A 22,877-nucleotide genomic window follows, 5' to 3' on the forward strand; every position below is an offset into this window, starting at 1 on the left:
ATGGTATTATAATATTTGTATAGTAAAATTTAAAATATATGTGTGTAGATTTTTTATTTTTGAAGTCCATTAGTGACTTCCATGTTCTGTTAATTAGCATAATTTAGGGCTTTTTCACCTACACAGCAATATTTTCCTCTTTAACTTTCCCTCTTAGGGTATGAAAATAGCTGGAGATAACTTTTTCTGTCATTCCTTTCTGGGTCTGATATCACTGAATGGTCTATTCCGTAAAATATTGGAAGTTTTAAATAATTAATACATTTTTTGCCATTCTAATTTTGCAAATATGCTTTCCCCACCCATCAAAAGAATCCTCTGAGACCTCATCTTCTCAACAACTTCGCGGATATCTGTAAGGATCTCAGAAGTGCTACATATTCGGTTGCAAAGCGTGCAACATGGTGGTTATGAAGTGGCACTGGGGTTAGACAGACCTGGGCTTTCATTCTAGCCCTGCCACTTACTAGTGTGACAAGTTACTGAACTCTAGGCCTCAATCCCTACCTCTTTAATTTGGACTTTACGGTATCCAGACCATAAGGCTATCTGAAGAATAATGGAGAAGGTGCATGTTACATGCTTAATATAGCAGCTAGCGCATAGTAAGACTCACGTGTTAGCTAATATCATTTTTACTAAAAAATTATGATGTGACTTATTTTCAAAGGAGCATATGTCCATGGATGGGATGGGGTCACAGGTCATCTTCAGATCCCTCAGTGGTCAGTCTTAGTCATCGCCTATCCTTGAGAATCATCTCCTAGCCATTTATTTGAAGCAAGGAAAGAGTTCCTTCAGCTGGGTCCTAGGGTTGATGGTGTGGCCGCTCTGTCAGTCGGCACCATCACCAATGTCAGGCACGCTTGGATGGGATCAGTTTTTCTTGTGTGGATATTATTCTAGTGCTGCCATGTTAAAGGCGCCTAAGAATGCTGTTTTCAACAACTGAACTTCAATGGAGGTTTTAAAAGTAAATCAGAGGCCACTGTCCTCTCAATGAAATTGTCAGGAAAATAAAACACAAAAAACTGCTGCTTTCTGAGTTGATCAAGGGCAGCAAAAAATGATTTGCATGCAGTGAGCAATCTTGCAGATGATATTAAATGAGTTTTAAGTTTCAAGGCCATGAGCAGCCTTTCTTGAAATACTACACAGCAGGTGCCCCTAGCTGGAATTCTAGCAGTAAATAGGAATGTTCCAGTCCTGGAAGCCACTGAACAGGCCTGATTGTGTCCATCTGGCAGGGACTGCTACCCTTTTGCCAGGGATTTTGTTCTTTATACATCTGAATTAGAGCCCCCGGGGTGTGGGGAGTCTTGGAGAGGAAGCCGAATGAGGCTGTTTTCTCGCATACAGATGTCTCCTGCTATTTCCAAGGACAGGGCTGGGACATACACATTTATTCACTACCCAGGAGCTCCTGGATTGCCAGATGGGAGAGTAGAAACCTCTTGACAGGGAAGGAGGAAATCAGAATTTGATGAGCTTTGTTCCTCTGGGTCTGTTTCGTGTCTTTACAGTGAGGGAACTGAACTAGACATTCTTGAATTCCCTCACCAGTGGTAAGATTCCAAGTGCTCTTTCAAGTTCAAGAGAAAGATCTTTGCTGATCATTTCTGTATAGTTAAGTCCTTATGTGGTGAGCTTCAGCAGATCCTTTCTGGGACCAGTGGGCAAATGAAATATGCAGAGCCCCAAGTGCATAATCTGTGGAGGGGGTGGGCATCTGGTACAGACACTTCTCAGAAGGATAAAAAAGCACAGGAAGTTAGAGTTCTCCAGATAAACATTGAGCTGACTGCCAGCTTCAAGCTTCATCACTGCTACCACAGGGCTTGCCCTGCCACCTCCCTCTGCTCTCTGCTTCTCCCCCTGCCAATGCACACATCTTACCTCCCACCCCTATACATGCACATGCTCACACACGCATCCCACAAGCAAGGGAGAGCAGTAGCATGTTGAGTTGGAAGTGTCAGTGAGCACATAGCAGAAAAAATTAAAGCACGGAGTATCTGTGCATTGATATCTCTTCTATTTATTAATTTTCTGTCCTTAGGGTGATTTCTTATCCCTCCTATGTGCCTTGCTTGGTTTCCTCATTTATCAGAAGGAGGTAATAATACCTATTTCACAGCATTGTGGTGAGGATTAAATGAGCTTCTATATGAAATATGCTCAGCCAAGCACCTGGTACCCACTAAAAAGTCAGCAGAAGGTAACTATTAATATGATGACTTTTATTATTACTATTGAGTTGACTAGAATTTTCAAAATATTCCCAAAGATTGACATTGAGATTTTGACACTGACTTTTTCTGTAGGACTCCAGCTGATTGAATTGAGTAGCGTGGAAAACACATAGGGCAGAACCTGCCAAGAGTATGTGCTAGGTAAAGTTTAGCTGCATTTGTTTCTTCCCCTTTTTTGAGCAGTTCACTAGGTGAAAGAAGTTGGCACTACCCATTGTCATCACTCAAACCTAAGCAAAAACTGTGTATCCCTTTCTTCTGAAGGGCAAGTGGCTGAGTTAGAAGGACAGAATCGTAATTCTCATCATCATTAGTAGGAAGGAAACAGACATACCCTGGCAATAAACGGCTGGACTTACAGGAGCACCCCAGGTACCCAGATCAAGTAAAGGAGAAACAGAACAAGCAGAGTTTGCCTGGGATGAACTTACCTGCCAATAAAGCGGGGAAGGCCGGCTCAGCCACCACACCATTGGTGCCCTGTGGGACCTGTCAGGATGGAGAATCTGGGGATGAGCTCAGTCCTCTGTGTCAGCCACCAGTGTGGCTATGGAAACCACTGGTCCCTTTGAAGGCAGTGCTATTAAAGGGCTAACCAGAGGCTCAGAAAGATGAGGTAGACTCAGTATTGGACAGCCTAGATTCAGGTTCTGGATTCCCCTCACCAACCCTGGTCTTTGAGGAAAGGACTTGCCTCTCAGTGAACTGGGAATCATAGCTTCCCTTCAGGCCACAGAGCTATGGTACGATGATAAAGATCCAGTGGATGGTGCATGGGAAAGTGTTGGCTTAACAGGACTGTGAAGGCACGTGTGGGTTGTCTTTTATTCACAGCAGCAATGGAGAAGCACCTGTCACTGTAAACACATGGTGATGCTCCCAGGTTCATGCGAGTCATTGGGCTGTTGGATTAAAAGGGAATCTTAAGAAGTGAGAAGCTCTCTGTCTCATGACTAATGTGTAATGAGCAGGACATCTACCCATTTAGCTCAGGAAGAACCAATGGGAGAGGCTGTCACAAAGGCACTGCTAACTTCTCACCCAGGCCCTGTACGGCTGGAAACTTTATCTGTCAGAGGCTAAGCAAGCCTATTCTTATAGCCAGTTGAACAATGAAATAATAGTCAAGTAATGTTTCATCCAAAAATAACCATTTTGACAGTTGTCTTGCAGCCAAATTTCCAGGTGGTTAAGTTTCATTTGGATACACACTGTAAAATGAATGTGAAGGAGAGCTCAAAATAGCCTAGGGAATGAGTACCTTTTATCTCCAGAAATATTAGGTATATATGGGTTTATATCCTTCACATACTAGATCCAAATTTATATAGGAAGTGTCAAGGTCTCATCCCAACCTCGCTTAAGCCTTGAGTTAAAATTTCATAAAGGATTAAGATCCTTGCCAGTCATCTCCTTAAGAGAAGCGTTAGGACTTCAATGGAATCCAGCAAAGCAGCTATAGTCTCTCAGTACTGTGCTGATACCCTCTAGGAAGTAAGCCGCTTGAAGACAGGACTGTTTTACTTATTCATCTGAATGTCCCTCTCACTGCCTCTGATGGGGCTTGGTCTGAGAAGGTTGTTGACTTGAAACTTCTTGACTTAAAACTTGACTGAGAAAGAGGAAATGTGCATCTATTGAATGCTTACCTGGTTCCAGACACCGTGCTTGTCACTTTATGGATGCTGTCTCATTTTGTCTTTATGACAGCCGTAATACAAAGTGATTAAATAAACTATCCAAAGACAATCCACCAATAAGTGGCAAAATGAGATTTGAACCCAAGTTTATTTGATTCTTTATGAATTAGGATTAGATCAACTTCATTTGCCAGAATACCTCAATGTAATAGTGGTCTACACAACAGAGGTCTGTTTCTTGCTGTTCTGTTACAAAAGTCTGGAGTCAGGTTGTCCAGAGATGGTAGGGTGGCTTTACCGAGTTGTTGGGAAATCGGGCACCTTTCGGCTCCCTGGAGTGTGGACTTCATCTTTGTGAAGTTCCATCTAGCAAAAATGGAGGAAGAGAGAAAGGGTGGGACTTCTCTCAAAAAGATTTTCCCAGAACTCCCACATAATAGTTTTGCTTACATCTCGTTGGCCAGAACTTTCTCACACAGTTGCACCTAGTTCCAACTTCAAGGGAGGCCAGGAAATGGGATATTTTAGCTGAGCTGCACTATACCCAGCTAAAAATTAGGGGCTGCTTCCTGAGAATGAAGAGAAAAATGTGTCGTGGAAAAGACTAGCAGAGACACCAAACATCAGATATTTTCTTTGTTCGATTAGTGAAACATCTTCTCTTAATGGTACTGTATAGTTCATAAGTCTGAAACTCTGACTCAAGTTAGAGGCCATTTCAGAAACCAGAATATAAGTAAAGAGTTGAAAAAAAGTAGAATAAATATAATTTTTCTATTACGGGTATTTGACAATTTTGGTTGTTTTGATAAATTTATCTTTCCAGGATTTAAACCTACTGTTGCTCCTTTCAAAAAATTACCCAGAAAGACCTCTATACTTCTTATTTTTTTAGTGCTTGCTTTGATACTACACAATTTCATCACTTGACTTGTAGCATCACTCACACACTCACTAGCTTTTGAATTTGCAGGGATACTACCAGCTCTGCCATAATGAGGGGTGAAACTCAAAAAGAAGGGAGGTCAAATCAGCTTTAGATTACTGAGCTACTGACAAGGTGGGACAAGGAGAGCTGCTGAACCGAAATTTGCAGGGAGTGTCCAGCACTCCCCGTGGTGGGAACTTAACTCATCTCATGTCCATTCATTTCGTGGTAACGGAGGGGCCTCTCAGCTTGATTCAAAGTAACAGGTCTTGTGACTTGCGGGCAAACTTTTTTCCCTACTCCACACCCCGCCTTCTGTAGTTCAAGCTTCTAATGAGTAATTGTCGGTACCTCTAAGGAATATGTGTATATTCTACTTCATATTTATGTTTTACCTTCTATCAAAAGATACAGCAAGGAAGAAAAATAACCCTTTACAGGTTTTATGCTATAGCCTACGTGTGCAGAAAACACTCACAACTTTTTGTTTCTTTAATACAAAAGCCTCTTTCTCTTAAAAATTAAAAACTTACTAACAGAAAGTATCTCAAAAAAGTTTAAAACCTCCCAGACACCACCACTAAAATGTTCAAATGCTCTCTTTCTGATTCATTTTTCTGTTACGTTGTCATCACTTTAATAATTAGAGGGAAATATTTTAAGTAAAATTTTTATTCACATAAACAAAGTTACTGTTATATACAACATTATACAATAGAGAAAAGGCACTGATTTCCTTGGTTCTGGGGCTAAGTTATCCATGGGACCTGGAATAAGCAAGTTAATCCCTGGGTTTCAGATCCTCACCTACAAATATGGAAGCGGGAGATGTCAAATCCTGAGGGCCTTTTCCCCACTCAAATATCTGTGATTATGAACCAAGAGACAGTCTACAAAACTTATGTGGGACCTCAGAGCTGGCATGTAGTCCAGATGTTTCTTAATCTTGGGGTTATGGATAAATTCCAGAGTGTGTTATCACCATAAGGTGGTGAACACATGCATGTACCCCAAATTTATAGTCTTCTCTACAAGGGTTCATCACAGTCATAAGATTCTTAAGGAATCTGTACCCCAAGAAAAGTTAAGAATGACTGGTCTATTTTCATTTTATAGATAGGCATCTTCCACCCAAGGAAGCCAAGGGACTTGCCCCAAATGCTCATTCTGTGGACCTTCCTGGCATTCTGGAGAGCTCGAGGGTCAAAAGGTATTCTCAACTGCAAGCCCAGTGCTCTTTCCAATGGCAGTGACCCATCCCAGACCCCCTCCGCCATGCTCTATGATGAAAATAACTACTCTAGTGTCTTCCGTCTGGCTCAGTTCTCAAAGTCAGTGTCAAGTATACAGCCTCCTCTGGCAGCTTTTCCCCATAACTTCCCCCCAAACCTCTTCAGGCAGCCCTTTCCCCCAGAAGAGGAGAGATGGTATGAGAAAGGAAACGAGGCTCACACAGTTGGGCTCCTTGTTCCCACCCCTTTATTTCTTAAAGGACATTTCACCTCTTTAGGTATTTTATTCTTCTTGCCGCAAGTGAGGCTGAGAATCTTCTCCCAAGGTTTCACAAAACAGTATAATAGGCCACAGTGTCTGACACTGAAGGAAAATCTTCAGATTGACAATTGAGAGGCGGAGGGGTCACCCCAGCTGCTAAGGCAATGAATCTGTGTCCCTCCCCACCATACTGGAAGCAAAACAGCCTCAAAAAGATTATACAATGAGACCACTGTGGTATTTGTGCTGAGAATTCATCACACAAAACCTTGTATCTGAAACCCAGAGTGACCTTTTCTGAGCGGCCCTAGCCCTACATGAGAAGGTAAATACCGCCAGATTGCCTGACATTTCCCTTTTTAAATTTCAAGCATTCCTGATTTCAAATCGGCTATTGATCTGTTGGTTTGCAGCCCTGATGCAATTAAGTGAAGTCACTTTCACTGCTATTATAGTCTAACATAAACAACTGTCTGAAACTCCAGTCCCTGCCCTATATCTCCTCCTCCCCCGTGCACACCCCCAACCCCCACCAAGCCTACCAGCCAGCATGCAGTATGGAGGGGGCTGGCTGGTTTAATTTCTAAACCTGAAATTAAAATCTTTGAAGTTGAATTATGTACTACTGTACTATGTCCATTTTTAAAGATCACATTTATTTACTCACTCCTTACTTTAAATCCCTCTTGGCAGAAGCTACAAAAAAAACCTCTAAAGAGGGAGGGTTTGTTCTGATTTTAGTCAGTCACCCAAAAGTAATGTGGAATTCAGCTAGGAAAGTCTGAGCTCCACCTGGAATTAACAGTGAGGGTGAGTAGTGACTCGGAGGGCAAAGAAGTTTGAAAGGTGAAATTGCTGTGGGGTCGGTGTGTTAGGTGGATCTTACAGATGGTCCCATCCTTCGGCCTGAAAAGCCCCAAAAGGCAAGTGTGGTAGGTGCGCATGCAGCCCAAGCTCAGTGTTCAGGATCTCATCCTGGGAATGCATCACACCTCTTGTTAATTTGTCGAACATTCTTTCTAGCTCCAGTTAACCTGAGAGAATTGACTGGAGAAGAATATGTGGATGGAGTCTCAGTTGGTCTTTTCATAGCATAATTTATCAGAGTTCTGGTTCTGCTCCTCTGGGAGGGCCTGCTAGCACAGAGGGCCTGTATTTAGTCAACCTAGTGTCTGGGGGGACAATGAGGAAGAATGAACTGGCAAGAAAATAAATGGGCCAACTTCAAGAGGAGAGTGTTTCCCCCACAAAAATGAGCTCTCTGATTTTTTCTTAATCCTCAGCCCCTGGTCCGTCTGTTATTCACCCAGCAATGCGGGTGCTTGTGTTTCAAAAAACTGAATTGCCCTATTCATGTTTCATATTTTCTGAAGGTAAAAGCTAATTTGGTTCTGCCTTATCCTTTGCCTCCTACGTTGAGAGTCAGGCAGCCCCACACCAGCTCTTAACATCATCCTTGCTGAGGAACCCAGGGAAAGCCCTTAGAATGCGGAGCTTTGCTCACTATCCTCGTATGACCCTCCAAAATTAGGTCCCACTGCCCTCACAGATAGCGTCCTCCCTATTACATTTAGAGCGACCATGTAACCCCAGCTGGCTTAAGACACTTGATTCACGTCTATTACCCTCTGAGATTAATGGCACCTAACGCATCCCATTTTAAATGGTACATTTTTTATGTGATCATGCTAGTAACAGGCAGTGAAAGGAAGTGAGTTTCTGGTCTAACCTTGTGCTGCTTTCTCTCTGTCTCCACAGCTGCACTTGGCAGCACTGGCATCACTAAAGGGAGATATAGTGGAGCTTAATAAACGTCTGCAGCAAACGGAGCGGGAACGGGACCTCCTGGAAAAGAAATTGGCCAAGGCACAGGTAAAGAATCTGGAGAGATCTGTTAACTTTTCTGTTTTTTATTTTAAGATAAAACATAGATATAGAAATTTCCACAAAACAAATTATAGCTTAACAAGCAAACAGTCTCATAACCACTGTCTAGGTCAAGAAATAGAACTTGCCAGTGACCCCGAGAAGTCCCTCCTTATGTGCAATCCCAACCCCACCTTCTCTCCCTCCAAGGCAACCACCACCCTGACTCTTGTAGTCCTATTTCCTCTGTCTTTAGTTTCCCACTAAAGTTTCTATGTCCTTAGACAGTAGAGCTTTAGTCTTGTCTATTTAAAAGTCATGTATTTCCTTTGAATCTCTTAATCTACAGATTTTTCCTCTGTTCTTTGTTTGCTTTATAATTAATCTATTAAAAACTGGCCACTTGGGCTATAGTTTCCCACAGTCTGGATGTTGCTGATTACACACTCATGGTGCAATTCCCTCTCTCCCCCACATTTCCTGCAAATTGGCAGCTGGATCCAGAGGCTCTGTCAGATCCATGTCCATTCCCTTTGGCAAGGCTGTAGAGAGTATTTATTCTCTGTGATGATAATAGCTATTGATACTCAATGCCTATGTTCATTGATTCATTGGGACTTACAAATCATAATATTTTAGTTCTACCATTTCTTTTTCAGTTACTCTTTTTTAGTTTTTAACTCATAGCGTCTATCATCTATGATTTGTTGAAAATATGGTATAATTCATAGAGAATAAAAAACAGAATAAATGCTTTATTCTTTCCATTTATTTTACATTTTTAAAGATAATTAATTACCTATGATCCTCTGAAAGTATCCAATTGTTTTTTAAAACGTCCTGAATTTATGGATTTAAACATATTTGGCTTTCAATTCGTTGTAAGTGTAGAAAATCAAATTGTATTTTTAGCCACTAAGAACCTCTTCAATTTGGTTTCTGAGTCTTGTGACATGAGCCTAATAGTTATTACAGGCTCATCCAGTACATTTTTTGCCCCAACCCTGGAATTAGCCATTTTTCAAGTAGTCCTGGTTTCACTCAGCAGAAAATGGTATTTCAAGACCACAATCTGGGTGCTAAGGGCACTTATTGCTTCTAGGTTGGTCATTGTTTTTAGGCCTCTTTACACATACAGCCAGGAAATTATCTATCTACATATGTATGTATAAGTTTCAAGATAAAATGCTTTAGGAGTTCATACTAATTGCTCCTATTTAATTTGTATTATGGGGTACATTTACTTAGCTTCTTCTGTATTTTATCTGTATCCCTTTTCTTTTCATACTAGGAATCCTGGTTCTTAAGGTTTTAGAGGATAATTGAATTAGAGTATTTCTTAATTATTCATTTGTTTCATCCCATATTAAATACAGTCCCAGAATAATAATAACACTACCATAATAAATGTAATTACCGAGAAGACTTTTAAAAAATTTTTTGCATTATGCTTTCCTCATTCTCCCAGTTTTTGCAGTTGTGCTGTATTCACATGGCCATTGCATCTTATGTTCTCTCCCTTTTAATTTTCATTTAGTCGACAAGGAACTATATGTTTAATATTTACCATGGTCCGTATGTCAGTGTCTCTCTTTTTTGTTGGTTTGTTTGTCTTTTGCCTGAAACTTATTTTCTAGTCAGCTCCTCAGAGAGGACTAGAATAAATCGTCACCAAGTCTTTGCTTATTAATTTGATGTGTCTGTGCCCTTCATACTTGAAAGTTGTTTTTGCTGGATATAAAACCTTTGGTTCATCTTTTCTTTACTGGAATGTGGTTCTTTATTCTCTTTTGGCAGAAAGTGTTGCTCTTAAAGTCTAATAATACAACTTTCTTTCCCCTCACAAGGCACTAACTTATTCTAGACAGCCATAGAATTTTTAAGTCTAGTAATTTTACTAGAGTAACCGTTTTCTTTTTTTAAGAGTAACTCTTAATCTTGTCATTCTGGTTTGATGTTCTCAGGTTTGCTGTGTAGATTATATTTTAAAGCCTTTTTTATAATTTCAGTAAAGTATTTTTAATAATATTTAATATTCTGTTCCCTTGCTTTAATTTTTCTTCAAAGATGCTTATTATTTGGTTATTAGATTTTCTTTGCCTGTCTTGAATATTTGTCACTATTTCAAATCCTTCAAATTGCTCCCTTTTTACTTTGTTCTTCCTGTTTTTCACCTTCTGTTTTTCTTATGTTGTATTCATTTCCTCTCATGTGCCTCTTAGTTTAGTCTTTATTCCTGAAATACATTTTTATATTATTTCTATTTTTTTCTATGTTCTATTACTTTCTGAGTTTTTCTCATTCTGACTTATGTTCTTTTGTGTCTTATGTCATTTCATTTCCTGAAAGTCTTTTATTTTGAAATAATAAGCTATTGTTTTGGGCTTTTTCCCCCCCTCTCGTCTGTTTTTTGTGGTATGCTTTCATGGTTTATAGGGGTGTTATTCGTTTTTTTTTCTTCTTCTTCTTTCCTATAACTTTGTATGGAACTTGACCTCAGTACTTTTCTGTTTTTCATTTTTATATGAAAAATAGTTTCCTTGAACTTTTAAGAGGCAGGGTTGAAGAAAGCTTTTTTAAGTTCATAGAACTTCGTCTTCTGTTGTCATGTAGTCAAAAATATGGCAGTTTGTTTTCTGACGCTTCCTGGCTCGGTTCTCCTCACCTACTTTGATCTGGACCCATTCTTTCCTTTGTATCTATTACCTCACCCTGTTCAATTTTGACCCTACTCCCAGCAGTTTTTACTCCTGGATAGAAGTCCTAGGGCCAGTCTTGAAAGTTCATAGGGATTAGGTGCTTTAGCCCCTTTATATTTGACAATGCGCCCCCTGCGCACTCACTCCAGGCTCAAGCAAACCCCTCCTGGTTTCAGCGGCTGTTCTCCAATTGGCTCTTCTCACTTTCTTGTGTGAAATTATTGGTTATTTTAGGGTTTTCCAATTCTCAGGGCCATCATTCTTATTGCTTCCCTCTGCTTCTGCCCGCACACACACCATTCAGGTCTTATGGATGGTGGTAGTTTGTCTCTACCTGCTTGTATTTTGTTGGTCCAGGAAATACTTCTCTTCCAAAACTCTGGTTTTGTTGTGTAGGTGCTCTGTCAGTTTTAAGTGGGAATTTGGAGAGATTAAAACTCCTGGCTAACACAGTCACCAGTCTAAAATATCTATGGAAAGTTTTGAAGCTCCATGTCTCATTTCATCATACAGTGTTCAAATAGGGAAGAAAGATTATCTACTTCCACATTTGACAGGCAACTCGGAGAAGTTGCTTATCAATGTCAATGAATAGCTTAGCATCAGTGCCAAGACAAGGCCACCATATTCTCACATGGGATGTTATGCTGACAAACTTTACGTTTTTACTTAGATAAAAACTTATTTTTCTTCTGATTATAAAAGTAATAAAAGTGTGATAGAAAAAACTAGAGAGAATTATAATGTTTCCATGGTAGCCTCTAGTTAATTGAACTTTTTAATGCTTTTATTTTGATTCATACCTTATTTTGAGAAAGTAGTTATTTTTAAAGAAAAATATATGATGGTATTAAGTGACTGCTTTCTACTTTATAACCATCCAAAGCGAACCATTCTTAATAGTTCTTATCAGTAAGTTTGTTTGTTTGTTTGTTTGTTTGTTTGTTTGTTTGTTTGTTTTAGAAGGAAATTGTAAATGCTTTTAACTGGAAACTGGCATATACCACAGTCTTGGATTTTAAAGGGTAACCAGGAAGGTATTTCTTAAAATGTAAGCCAACAAAGACAGAGTAGTTTGTCCAGAGGATAGTAAGAGGATAATGGAAAACTTTCTCTCCTATGTCAAGGGTGGATTCAGCTCCTTGCTGACTTACTTGTGGTCAAGATATTCTCCTGATGGCAATAGTAACTTTATAACGCCATTAATTAACTTTCACTTGTTTGTATTCTTACACTAAATATGCTTTAAAATTATTTTTTATTCTTTTCACTGGAGGTATTTTCCCAGTCCAGATACTGGGGCCCATGAAAGATGACATGAAAAAAAGGTCAGACTTGCCAGTCTCATACCTTTGATAAAGATGAGTTTTATGCAAAAAATAAAAAATAAAAACAGTGAAATGACTGTGCCATACTTTCTGTGCTATATGCCTTGGTAAAGTGATTCACATTTGAGGCTTAACCAGATTATGGAAGAGCCAAGTTCATGCATAATTTCATGCTTTGTGGCTTTAGTAAGTATTACTGACTCTCTAAATATTACAGAGCCACAGTTAAACTGAAATGTAAAATGGAAATCTTGGATATGTTCATCTGAAATAATCAAAATGAGCTTCAGCATCTGTTGAGTAATTATTAATGGTGACACTGGAACTGGTTGAATAAAAGTTCAACCTATAGTGGGATCAACCTATAGTGATGAGAAGGGAAGACTTGAATAAAGGAGCCTAATATCACTATGACGAGGAAGACAAAGTACCTCTGTATTAGTTTTCTATTGCTATGTAATAAATTGCCACAAGCTTACTGGCTTACATAAAACATACCTTTATTATCTCAGAGTTTCTGTGCATTAGGCGCCCAGTCATGGCTTAGAAGAGTCCTCTGCCAGTTTTCAAGTGTTGGGCAGAGCTGAATGCTCACCTGGAGGTTCCATTGGGGAAGAGTTCACCTCCAAGCTCTCTCATATTTCCAGCAGAATTTATTTCTTTATGTTTGTAGGATTCATGGCAGCTTTCTTTCTCAAAGCCACCAATGGAGAGAAAGATTCTAGAATAAATCTCACAAAACGGTCTTACGTAATATAATAATATAAGTATAGGAGTGACATCTCATCACTTTTGCCACATTGTATTAGTTAGAAGCAAGTCACAGGTCCTGTCCAGGAGACGCAGGAACCGTAGGGGCACCTTAGAGACAGTACATCACAGCTTTCTGGGGTATTTGATTAATAACATCACTATTACTGTATATCAGTAGTATAATTACCACATTTCTGTTTTTTGCCAGGGAGTATGCCAAGCATTCCACACGCTTTATCTGAATTCTCATAATAATCTCTGGTGTAGATACTATTAACATTCCCATTTTGCAAATGAGGACATTGAGGTTTAAGGAGTTTGAATATCTTGCCCAAGATTAACTAGAATGTATCAAGAGTCAGAGTTAGAATCCAGGTTTCTTGGGAATCCGTAGCCATAGTAATCTTGTATTGTCTCTTAAGCTGTCCAGGCTGCCCTTGGCATCTAGAGGGGATCTGGAAGGGAGTGAAGCATGAGATACAGGTTAATTTCGTTTAAACATCCTTACCCTTGAACAGGTACACAGACATGTGCATGCATTTTCACCAACATTTAACAGCCCCGTAGGGAACAGCCTTATGGGAAACTGGCAAAGATCACATATAGAACAGATTCTATGATGCTTTGAGTATATTTGCTATTTATTTAGTACTTACAATTATTTTAAATTACCCTACTGCAGTTTTGAAGTACTACAGAAGGAGATATATCAAACAAGCTTATGAACCCCTTTGATTTTAGTCCACTTTCTATTTCTAAGTTCCCTGTCTTTGGAAAGCAGATCTTCTGAATTTCCTACCTTTCAGCTTCTAGGAAGAAAACATACTTAGTTTCCGTTAAATGTAATGGAAAGAGTGCTTTCTTTCCTCCTCCTCTTGTTGCATAAGGTACTTAAAGATGTAGTTTGCATGCATCCTCTTTGTCAGAGTCTCCCTTCCACATTTCTTTCCTATTTGTTTGTACTCTGGTTGGCGACCTGCTCTGCTGTTTTACCCCTCTGTGGCATTTCCGTTGTGCCTGGCCTCTTTGTTTAGTTGGTTTGGTTCCTCCCACGTTCCCCTGGGAGAACCTGGGCAAGGACTAAAAAGGAAGATGAGTAGTTAGCTGCAATCAATCCAATGTGACCCTGAGAAAGTAGTGTTGCTTCTTAGCATATTTTAAAAGGAAATGGTAGCGCCCCCTCCACAGGGTGGTTGAGAGGGTTAACAAATTAATGATGGCATCGCATTTTTCAAGAATGGAGCTCATAATGCTCTTAGGTTTGACAGCTGAGACTAATGTGATGGTTAAAGATCCCTGGCCTCTGTGGAGTAAGATAAAACCCAGTAAAGAACATTAACAAAACCATAAAGCTCCTTAGCATCACCACATTGCATGGGGTTTTTCCAACAAGGGCTCAAGTTCGTAGGCTGGTCTGTCTCAAGGCTGACTCAAGGCTTTATCCCTGGTTTCACCAACAGCAGAAATGAGCCTGACGGGCTTCTATTTTTGGTGTTGTAATGATGATGTGGCTTCTCTTTATTAAACATTTTGCATACAGGCAATTTTACTAGTTTATGAAGCTAGACACAAGTGTTTATATAGTTTTTTATTTGTGTCGTCATTATGATAGGAGAGCTGAAACCTAAAGAAGGAGCTTTAGGGTATGTATTAAGTGCCAGATGAAATTCAGGAAAAACAAAATTTCATCATATCCAATCTCAGTCTCTTTTTCTTTGCCTTTCAAACTGGAAGTCTGTAGACATAGGAAAAATCCACAGTCCTAATGATACTGACCTCCAGAAATTCATGGCAGGCAAGATATTGCAACCACAGACTCCCTGGCTTTGCTGCACTGTAGGATCAGCCAAAAATTGAATGTAGGTTGAGAGGAGGGAGAACCCTGGATGCAATTACCAATAATAATTGCGTGGGGGGTGGGGGTGGGGTGGGAACAGTAGTATGTTGTTTGAAACCATTTCTTATTCAGCTGAAATAGTATGGGATAGTTCCATACAGTAAGAAGAAGAAAATAATCTCTCACTAGTAAGTTTTGCTAGAAGAAGCCGCCATTGCTCCTTGTTCAGAAAGTTGTCACTGAATAATTGACTCTGACAGCTAAAACTGTCTCGGTGGAAGCCAGAGGGACTTCGAATCCCCTATTTTATGCCCTTGTGTCTACTTTGCTGTTTCAGTGCTCTCCAGGGGTTGAGGAGAGAGCGGTTTGGGTTTCCTGGCTCTCATTTGGTATTGTAAGCATAATATTTATGTTTCCTAAGGTTCACTAGAAGTGATTCAGAGCAGGAGACCAAGGTGAGACCGCTCTGCTGCCACTCGAGATCTTTAGGCAAGTAGTGAGGAGCTAAACCCACTGGTCAGGGAGGTGGAAGGGAGAAAATTGTAGCTGTGAAGTTTCAACCCCTTGATGCCATAAACTAGAATCAGAGGGCTTTTCAGAGGGTTTATGCCTGTTACCTGGGTTGTAAAAAAAAAAAAAAAAAAAAAAGGCAATCACTTTACATTTAGTCTGTTTTCATCTATAAAAGTTGCATCATAAGGATATACAGTGCTTAAAAAATAACCCCTAATTTTCAATGGCTTAAAATATCAAAGGTTTCTTTCTTGCTTTTTGCTGGAAGCTCTCTAAGCCTTGTAGGAGGCTCTGTGCTGCATTGCCCTCACTCAGCCTCCCAAGCCAATGTGCCTCTACCATCTGGAACACTGCCAGCAGTCATGGCCTAGAGAAGGGAAAGAGGTAAATCTTGCAGGCGGTTTTAAAGACCACTAGGTTAAAGTGGTGTGTATTTACTCATATCTCATTGGTGAAAACAAGTCACGTGGCCATATCTAGCTGGAAGGGGAAGTATACCACCGCCATGTGGATGGGTAGAGGCAAACCTTGGTGAAGGCACTCTGCTGACTGCCACAGGGGTACTGATGCTTATGTGATTTGCACCCCACGTGGTGGTCCTGATGGAGTTCCACGTACATAAGAAAATGCTGGATAGAAATGAACACTTCAAAAAAAATTGTAGATTATGAAAAAATGGATGAGTCTTTTTATCATTTTTTTAAAAAGTCTAATGGACTTAAATTTTAACTTAAAAATGAAAAAATGTGTGCAAATGTTTAGTAGTCATAAAGTAATACTACTTTTCTATAGTTGTCATCATTGTATTACCTTCTTGAATGAGGCTTTACTGGGATACCTGCCGCAAGTGATTCTTATATGGAGGTGTAGTATCAAGTTCGACCTAGCCCTGCCCTTGTGAAACAGAACACCCCAAATCACACACCCTCCCAGGTTTAAAAATGCTTTCACAGATTGTGGAAACTCAGGCTGGTGAGAGGGGCTGGGTGAGTAACAATACCAGAGCGTGATGACAGAGCTGGGTCTCCCTTTATCAGGCCAGTCCTGCCTTTGTAAGAGGTCACCAGGGCAGGAAGGCACCGATCATGCACAGAGTGGCTTCATCTGTCCTGAGTGCCACCCACTCATCTTCCACTTTTCCTGCACTGAAGTGCCACATTCCTGGGATTGGCTCTTGTGCGGTTTAATAAGAAGGCTAACAAGGGTGTTTTGTTGGGTTCTGTTGGCTCCTGCAGGTGATGACTTGTTCCTTCCTGCACCACTACCCTTGTGGGAGTGGCTGCACTTTGCCCTCCACTGTGCCTTGGAAAAGCTCAGGTGATTTTCACCAAAGTTGGAGATCAATGCTTCAGCATGTCTTTGGCTGAGTACAATGAGTAGGCATGGAGTGGGGAAGTATGGCTAACGAGATACCTCAAGGGGTTGTTGATTTGTACAGATGAACCTTGCACAATGTCTTCTCAACTATTCACTCATCTAGAGGCTAGGAGTTTTGATAATTATTTTATAGTGTTCTTTTTTTACTAGGAAAAAAATCCTCAGGGTACCATTCCACTATCTCTTCTTACTCCCACCCCCTACTTTGTCCATGTTTCTTATTTTCCAGCAGAGGAGTCCACCTGGAAGCCATGGCCACAGTTCCCTTCACAGTAGGTGTCATAGTGACCTACCCCCATGGCACCCTGCACAGTATCTTAGACATTATGCAAAATCAAAACATATCTATTACTTTTAGAGGAAGTATTAAATTATAGAGGCTTTTTTTTTTCACCATTTTTTCAAAAATATACTTTAGGGAAAATTAGTACTGTAAAACAGATATTTTTGCCCTCAGCTAAAGAAGAATTTTTTTCTCCAATATATTCCCTTTTGCTACTCCCTAATGAACCCCTCAGTTCCAAATATACATTATAAGTCTTTTTTCTCCTCTTAGCTACAAGCACTGTATGATATGACTGAATCATCAGGCTTCCTGTTGTCTCTTGTTGATACTTGCAACCTCCAGGCAGACGTTCCAGTTAGAGGCAGGGCAAAAAAGGTTCAACACCAGCTACCACGCTCTTTATCCAGCCATCACCCATTTGATCTCTCTGCAGCCTGGGAAGCCCCACGGGCTCTTACCTTTCAGGCAGCTCCTAACAGTCAACAGAGACACCCAGAGTTGATTGCATGCCTTTTTCTTGTATAAACAGTTGCACCTCATCTTTGAGTGGGTTTTGTAGTTTCTTGTCTGACTTGATGTCCTGTTGACCCATAAAGACTGTGAAGGAAGAAAAATATGTGGAGAATTAAGCAAGAGTGAAAACTCATTGTATTTATAAGGGGAAACATTTCACAGATGTTTGTAATCCTTGAGAACTGAATATGAAAAACTGAAAAGACGTAATCAGCAAGATGGCAGTATGATAGGAATCACGGCATAGATGGAATCCAGGTCAGACTGGGCATTATCTTGTAATTATTAAAATATATGGAATTAGTGACCTTCATGAGAGTGTCAGTTACATATACACATGTACATACCACATACACACACACAAGTATACATGTGTATACACACAATTTGATGTCATTTTGTGGACTTCTGTTGTTCCTTTTAATGGATCATGGATGAATAAGGCATACCTTCGTGGAAAGGGTATTTGTGGTCTGTTATGGATTTGTTCTGTGTAGGAAAGTATCATTGTAAATGTGGCTTTCACTCAGACCTAATCCTTGCCTCCAATTCCACTTATTTCCTGTATGTTTGACCTTGCATGGAAGTTATTGGATGTTTCAGGTTATCACTAAGAACAAAAGTCATATATCACTATTTCTCTGAAAGTAACTATCTCTCCCAAAAGTCTGTGATACAGCTTCAACAACCTCGTTGCATCTAACCTTGTTTCTGGAGCTCTGAGCAGCCCTGAGGATGTTACCACATTAATACCTATGGAGCAGTTGTCTAGGATCATATTCATAGGCATGGTCCCTGCCAGGCCTTACACTAACGTGTTTATCAAACTACTTTGCTGAGCACTCCTGTTTCAGTATTGAGTCGGACTTAGTGTAGTGTCTGCTTATCTTTGAAGCCTTTTTAGCCCTGTTACATGATTGGGAGCCTAGCAGATTTAGGGAGTGGGGAGGACATTGGAAATCACCCGGTGAGAAGTATTACCTTTGCCTGTCTGCCACCAGCTTTGGAGGTGCAAAGCTGGCAAGTACATTTGGCTCTTGACATTAGGAAAACCTTGCTGAAAAAGAAATAAAAATTTCTCTGCTGGACAGGAAATTAATCAGGGCTGAATGTCGTAGACAGCAACACAAGCTAGACTCCTTGTTCCATTACTGATGAGTGTTTTATTATTATGTAAATGAGATTATATGCACAGTGCCTGGTGGGGGGTTGAGAAGGAGGGAGAAAAATGAAAGAGCGTCCAGGTTCCTTATGATTTAAACTCTGGCAACAACAACAAAAATATTTATAGCCTCTGCTGCCTCTTAGTACACCAAATGCTGAGCAAGGTAAGTTCCTCCACCTCTTTTGTCATTTCTGCAAAGCAGCCTTCCGGACAGTGTTTTCACAGTTTATTCATTCCATAACATACCTAGATCATCCATGGTGAACCAGGCCATAGACTAGGTGCTAGGATTAAATCATGAAAACACTTAGTCCCTGCCTTCCAGGAGTTGATAGTCTGATAGGAAAGGGTATTGGAAAGCATTAAGTTTGCAGATAACCAGCCAGATAAAAAATGGTGTCATACTACTTAGGATTAATTGGTTGAAAGTAAGTGAAACAGACTCTAGAAGACTTCAACAAAAAAAAGGAACTAATGGGTAAAAGGGGAACCAAACGGCCATAAAGGAGCTTGGGAAGGACTCCCCGAGGAATATAGGCAGCAGGAACTAAGGGGCAGTATCTTCAGGACCCTCAGATGAATTGACACCATGCAACTTTAGGTCTATTCACTCAAGATTCAGATTCTCGAAAGAAGGTACCAGATGGATCCAGCCCAGGCCACTTACCCACTTCTTGGCTAGGGAAAAGAGGAGGCTCAGATAGTCCCACAAAGATTGTGTGCATTGGCAGAGGGGCCTTCCCCAAAGAAAGTATGGTTTCTAGAGGGTCAAGGACTCAGATGTCCACCAGCGGCATTATAAAGTTTAGCCATTGTGTCTCCTGGGATCGCTGGCCAGTGAGCAGGCATATGTTTTATTTGGGGCCTGTTGAGGTTATAATGGTTTAAAGCCATAAAATTTAGAATCACTAGCATATAGGTGTATCAACTCATTGGCACTTCTGTCTTTCTTATTCTCTCAATTTCAGTGTGAGCAGTCCCACCTCATGAGAGAGCATGAGGACGTCCAGGAGCGAATGACACTTCGGTACGAGGAACGCATCACGGAACTCCACAGCATCATTGCCGAGCTCAATAAGAAGATAGACCGTCTGCAGGGCACCACCATCAGGTAATGGCCTCCGGGTTGCGGCTTTCTCTCTGCACCCCCTGGGTCGTAACCTGGGTCTTGGAGTCGAAGTTGCCCCTGTGAATTTTAACAATGTTTTATTTGTTTCTAAGAGTTTTACAGTTGATAGAGTACCTTCTGTTTGCTTTGTTAACCACACGCTTTCCCTTTTATTATTATGTTCTGATTAAGGGAGAGAGTTGGAATCCTCAGTTTATTTTTTTTAATTAATTTATTTTGTATGGTGACATTGGTTAATGAAATCCGATAAGTTTCAGCTGTATATTTTAGCAGTAAGGCATGTAGACGTTTACACTGTGTGTTCCCCTCCCATAGTTAGATTTCTTTCTGTCACCACATATTTGACCCCTTTTACCCCGTCTATCTCCCTCCTCAATCCTCATTTTATTGTGAGGGTGTGGAATCAGAAGCCAAGTGAGATGCTTCATTAATGAGGTCTAAATGGAGGCCCTCTGTCTTAGAGACCAGCATCCATAGCATGTCCTTTATTCACCAGGTCCGCTCTAGATGTATAGACTATGTTTCCACTGGGGATTTTGAGAGATTTAAGAATGTGGCTTATAAGTAAGCATTACATAGGCTTCTAGATAACCTACCAATATTTTGACTTTACTTTAACTTGATTTACCAACATTGACTTAGCCTTATATAAACTCCTAAGGTGGGGGCAAGGTTTGATCCATCACTAGTGAAAAAGCTGGGGCTTAATATTAAGTGACTACTTCATCCTTGCTTATCAGTCATTTGGCCCCCAAGTCTCCTGCACGCAGCTCTTCGTTGGTATGTCTGCCCTGCTGTTCAGAAGAGGGGTTTGGTTTATGTGACTGACTGAGCCAAGGATGAGAACCCTTGTCTTCCTGACTGTGCTCAGGGAACAGCCCTGAGGGGAGCGCATGGTTGGCACTTACCTTTAAGGAGAAAGAGTGTTTTGTTCACTGAATGTTTACACAGGCCACAATTACAACAGTTTTGGAAGCAGCTACTTTAAACACTCCCTCTGAAAGTCCTGGGTCAGAAGCAACTTTGGATGCATTTTGTTCCAACTCTGAGAGTCAGTAATGACAGGGCTACTTGATGAGGGTACTGATGAGTCTCTGTTTCCTTGGCATAATTGTGGAAAATTTTGCACTGAACTGGAGCCATACAATAAATTTTGTATTCCACTTTAGAACCCCAAGACATTTAAATTGTATCCTGGTCTTCAGAGTGATTGTAGGTTAGTAATGCATGAGCAGAGAAGAATTTTCAGCCCAAAGAAATGATTATAGCAGATTTAAAGGAGGCCAATAGAGTACAGTGGCAGATTTGTAATTTCCATTAAAACATGTTGCACTTTAAATATTTGAAGATGAAGGCAAATGGGCTCAGTGAGTTGTAAAAAAATGCATCACACATCACCTGGAAAACTCAATTTCAGGATATTTAAGTTGAATAGAATGGATGAACTGCTTCCTGTTAAAATACAGTGAGCTTCTTGACCATAAACATTTATTAGTGCCTTTTATTTAAAGGAAGATTGCATCTGTGCAGATGTCATATTAAATTCTGCCAGTTTTCATTATGTAAATGAGCTGAACCCTCCTTGAGGGGACTCCCTGCCGGGCTGGAAGACATGCAGACATGTAGGCCAGTAAGACAAGGCTCTTCTTGTCCTCTGAGCTCCAGGGCCTAAGGCATCACTCCAGCCCCTACCACTCCAAGAAATTGGTTTGCCCTCAGGTCTTGAGATTCTGTGATAGGCTTAATATGGTAAAAGCCAGTCACCTCCGAACTCTAACTGCCCTAGCATATTCAGGGTCTAGGAAATTCTGGAACCCTACAGATTCTTCTTGTGACTTCAGTCTGGGCCTGAGTTAGGAATTTATTGGAAAGCTGAAAAATCATTAATAAAGAAATAGCTTGTTTATGTAAGCTATGCTATGTCCACACTTAAGCAATACCGCATTGCTTAAGGAAGGAAAATGACAATATCATAGTTTAAAATTTTTATCTCAGGTCACATTCAGAGAACCATAGACCTTCCGTGACTGCCTTAGAATACTGTCCCATCTCTTATAGCCACAGGGCTACTGTAGCCAAGAATTAAACACTGCAGATTGCTGAATTTCAATGGAAGTTGAATTCACAGCCACGTCAGCTCTCATAGGTAAGGATTACGTGTTGATAGGAAACAATGAAATGGTGAGGATTTGAATGGAGACATTTGGGTAGATTAAAATGAATCCAAATACCTAGAGCCTACAGACTCCACTGAGTTTCCCTTGCTGCAGAAGCAGCCCCCTCCCTGTTTGATAAAGCTGGTCCTACCTCGTTTGGAGACTCAGTAGCAACCTGATCCCAGGTAGAGGGTGCCAGATATAATCTTGCTCCTCTGCTCCATTCTTCTTTGTCTTTTAGGCCTAAATGTAGTCATACTTCATCCTGCCCCAGGGAGATAAGTAAAAAAAGTCAACCTAAGAAGATACAGCTAAAATATGAAAAGATTTATAAGATTCTGTTCATTTATAGTCACAGAAACATTGGAGAATAGTGTGGGATTAGGATATAAGAATTCTAGACCAGGGAGAGAGGCATGCAGTTTTGGATTAATGGTAAATTTATTAGTATAACTGTTCCTACCAGAGATTTTGGATTCAGTATATTAGCCCCAGTAGTTTGATTAACTGAAAACTAGACTCAGTGGAGGACTACATTAAATAATGTTGAAATGCCAGAACTACAATAATATAATGTAAGAATTCAGAGGCCTAGCGAGTCAGAATGTTGGGTGGAGATAGCATCATTAAAATGGGATCTTTGACACCACTTAACTACTGGAGTCAGGGTGGGCTGTATTGGATAACAGAGGTACAGTAGTAATCGAAAAGGCTTGACCTGGAGAGATCTTTGTTACTGGCTAATTGATCATGGAGTCTCTAGGACCAGCATAAAAGAATGGTCTGCTAAAGTTTTACTTGATTTTTGTAGTTGAAAAACTGTGGTCTGGTGGACAGAGACTTGACTTGCCGTTGCAGTGGAGAATCTTGGCCTCTTATCTAATTCCCTTTACCTGACCCAGTACACAGACCCAGAGGCCCTTGCATAAAGGGGGAAGATG

The 22,877-nt window shown here is 40.5% G+C and overlaps 1 protein-coding gene across 6 annotated transcripts in view; it reads left to right on the forward strand.

Moving 5' to 3' along the window:
• Positions 1–22,877, forward strand: part of MCC (MCC regulator of WNT signaling pathway) — a 377,378-nt gene that overhangs the window by 261,299 nt on the left and 93,202 nt on the right. For all 6 annotated transcript variants that reach the window (XM_016147258.2, XM_016147249.2, XM_016147267.2 and 3 more), the window contains 2 exons: positions 8,073–8,186; positions 19,620–19,762. In XM_016147258.2, the coding sequence (XP_016002744.2) occupies positions 8,073–8,186; positions 19,620–19,762 (257 nt within the window). The remainder of the gene's footprint in view (positions 1–8,072; positions 8,187–19,619; positions 19,763–22,877) is intronic.

This window comes from Rousettus aegyptiacus, unplaced genomic scaffold, assembly GCF_014176215.1.
Source record: "Rousettus aegyptiacus isolate mRouAeg1 unplaced genomic scaffold, mRouAeg1.p scaffold_m13_p_8, whole genome shotgun sequence".
Classification (NCBI taxonomy): domain Eukaryota; kingdom Metazoa; phylum Chordata; class Mammalia; order Chiroptera; family Pteropodidae; genus Rousettus; species Rousettus aegyptiacus.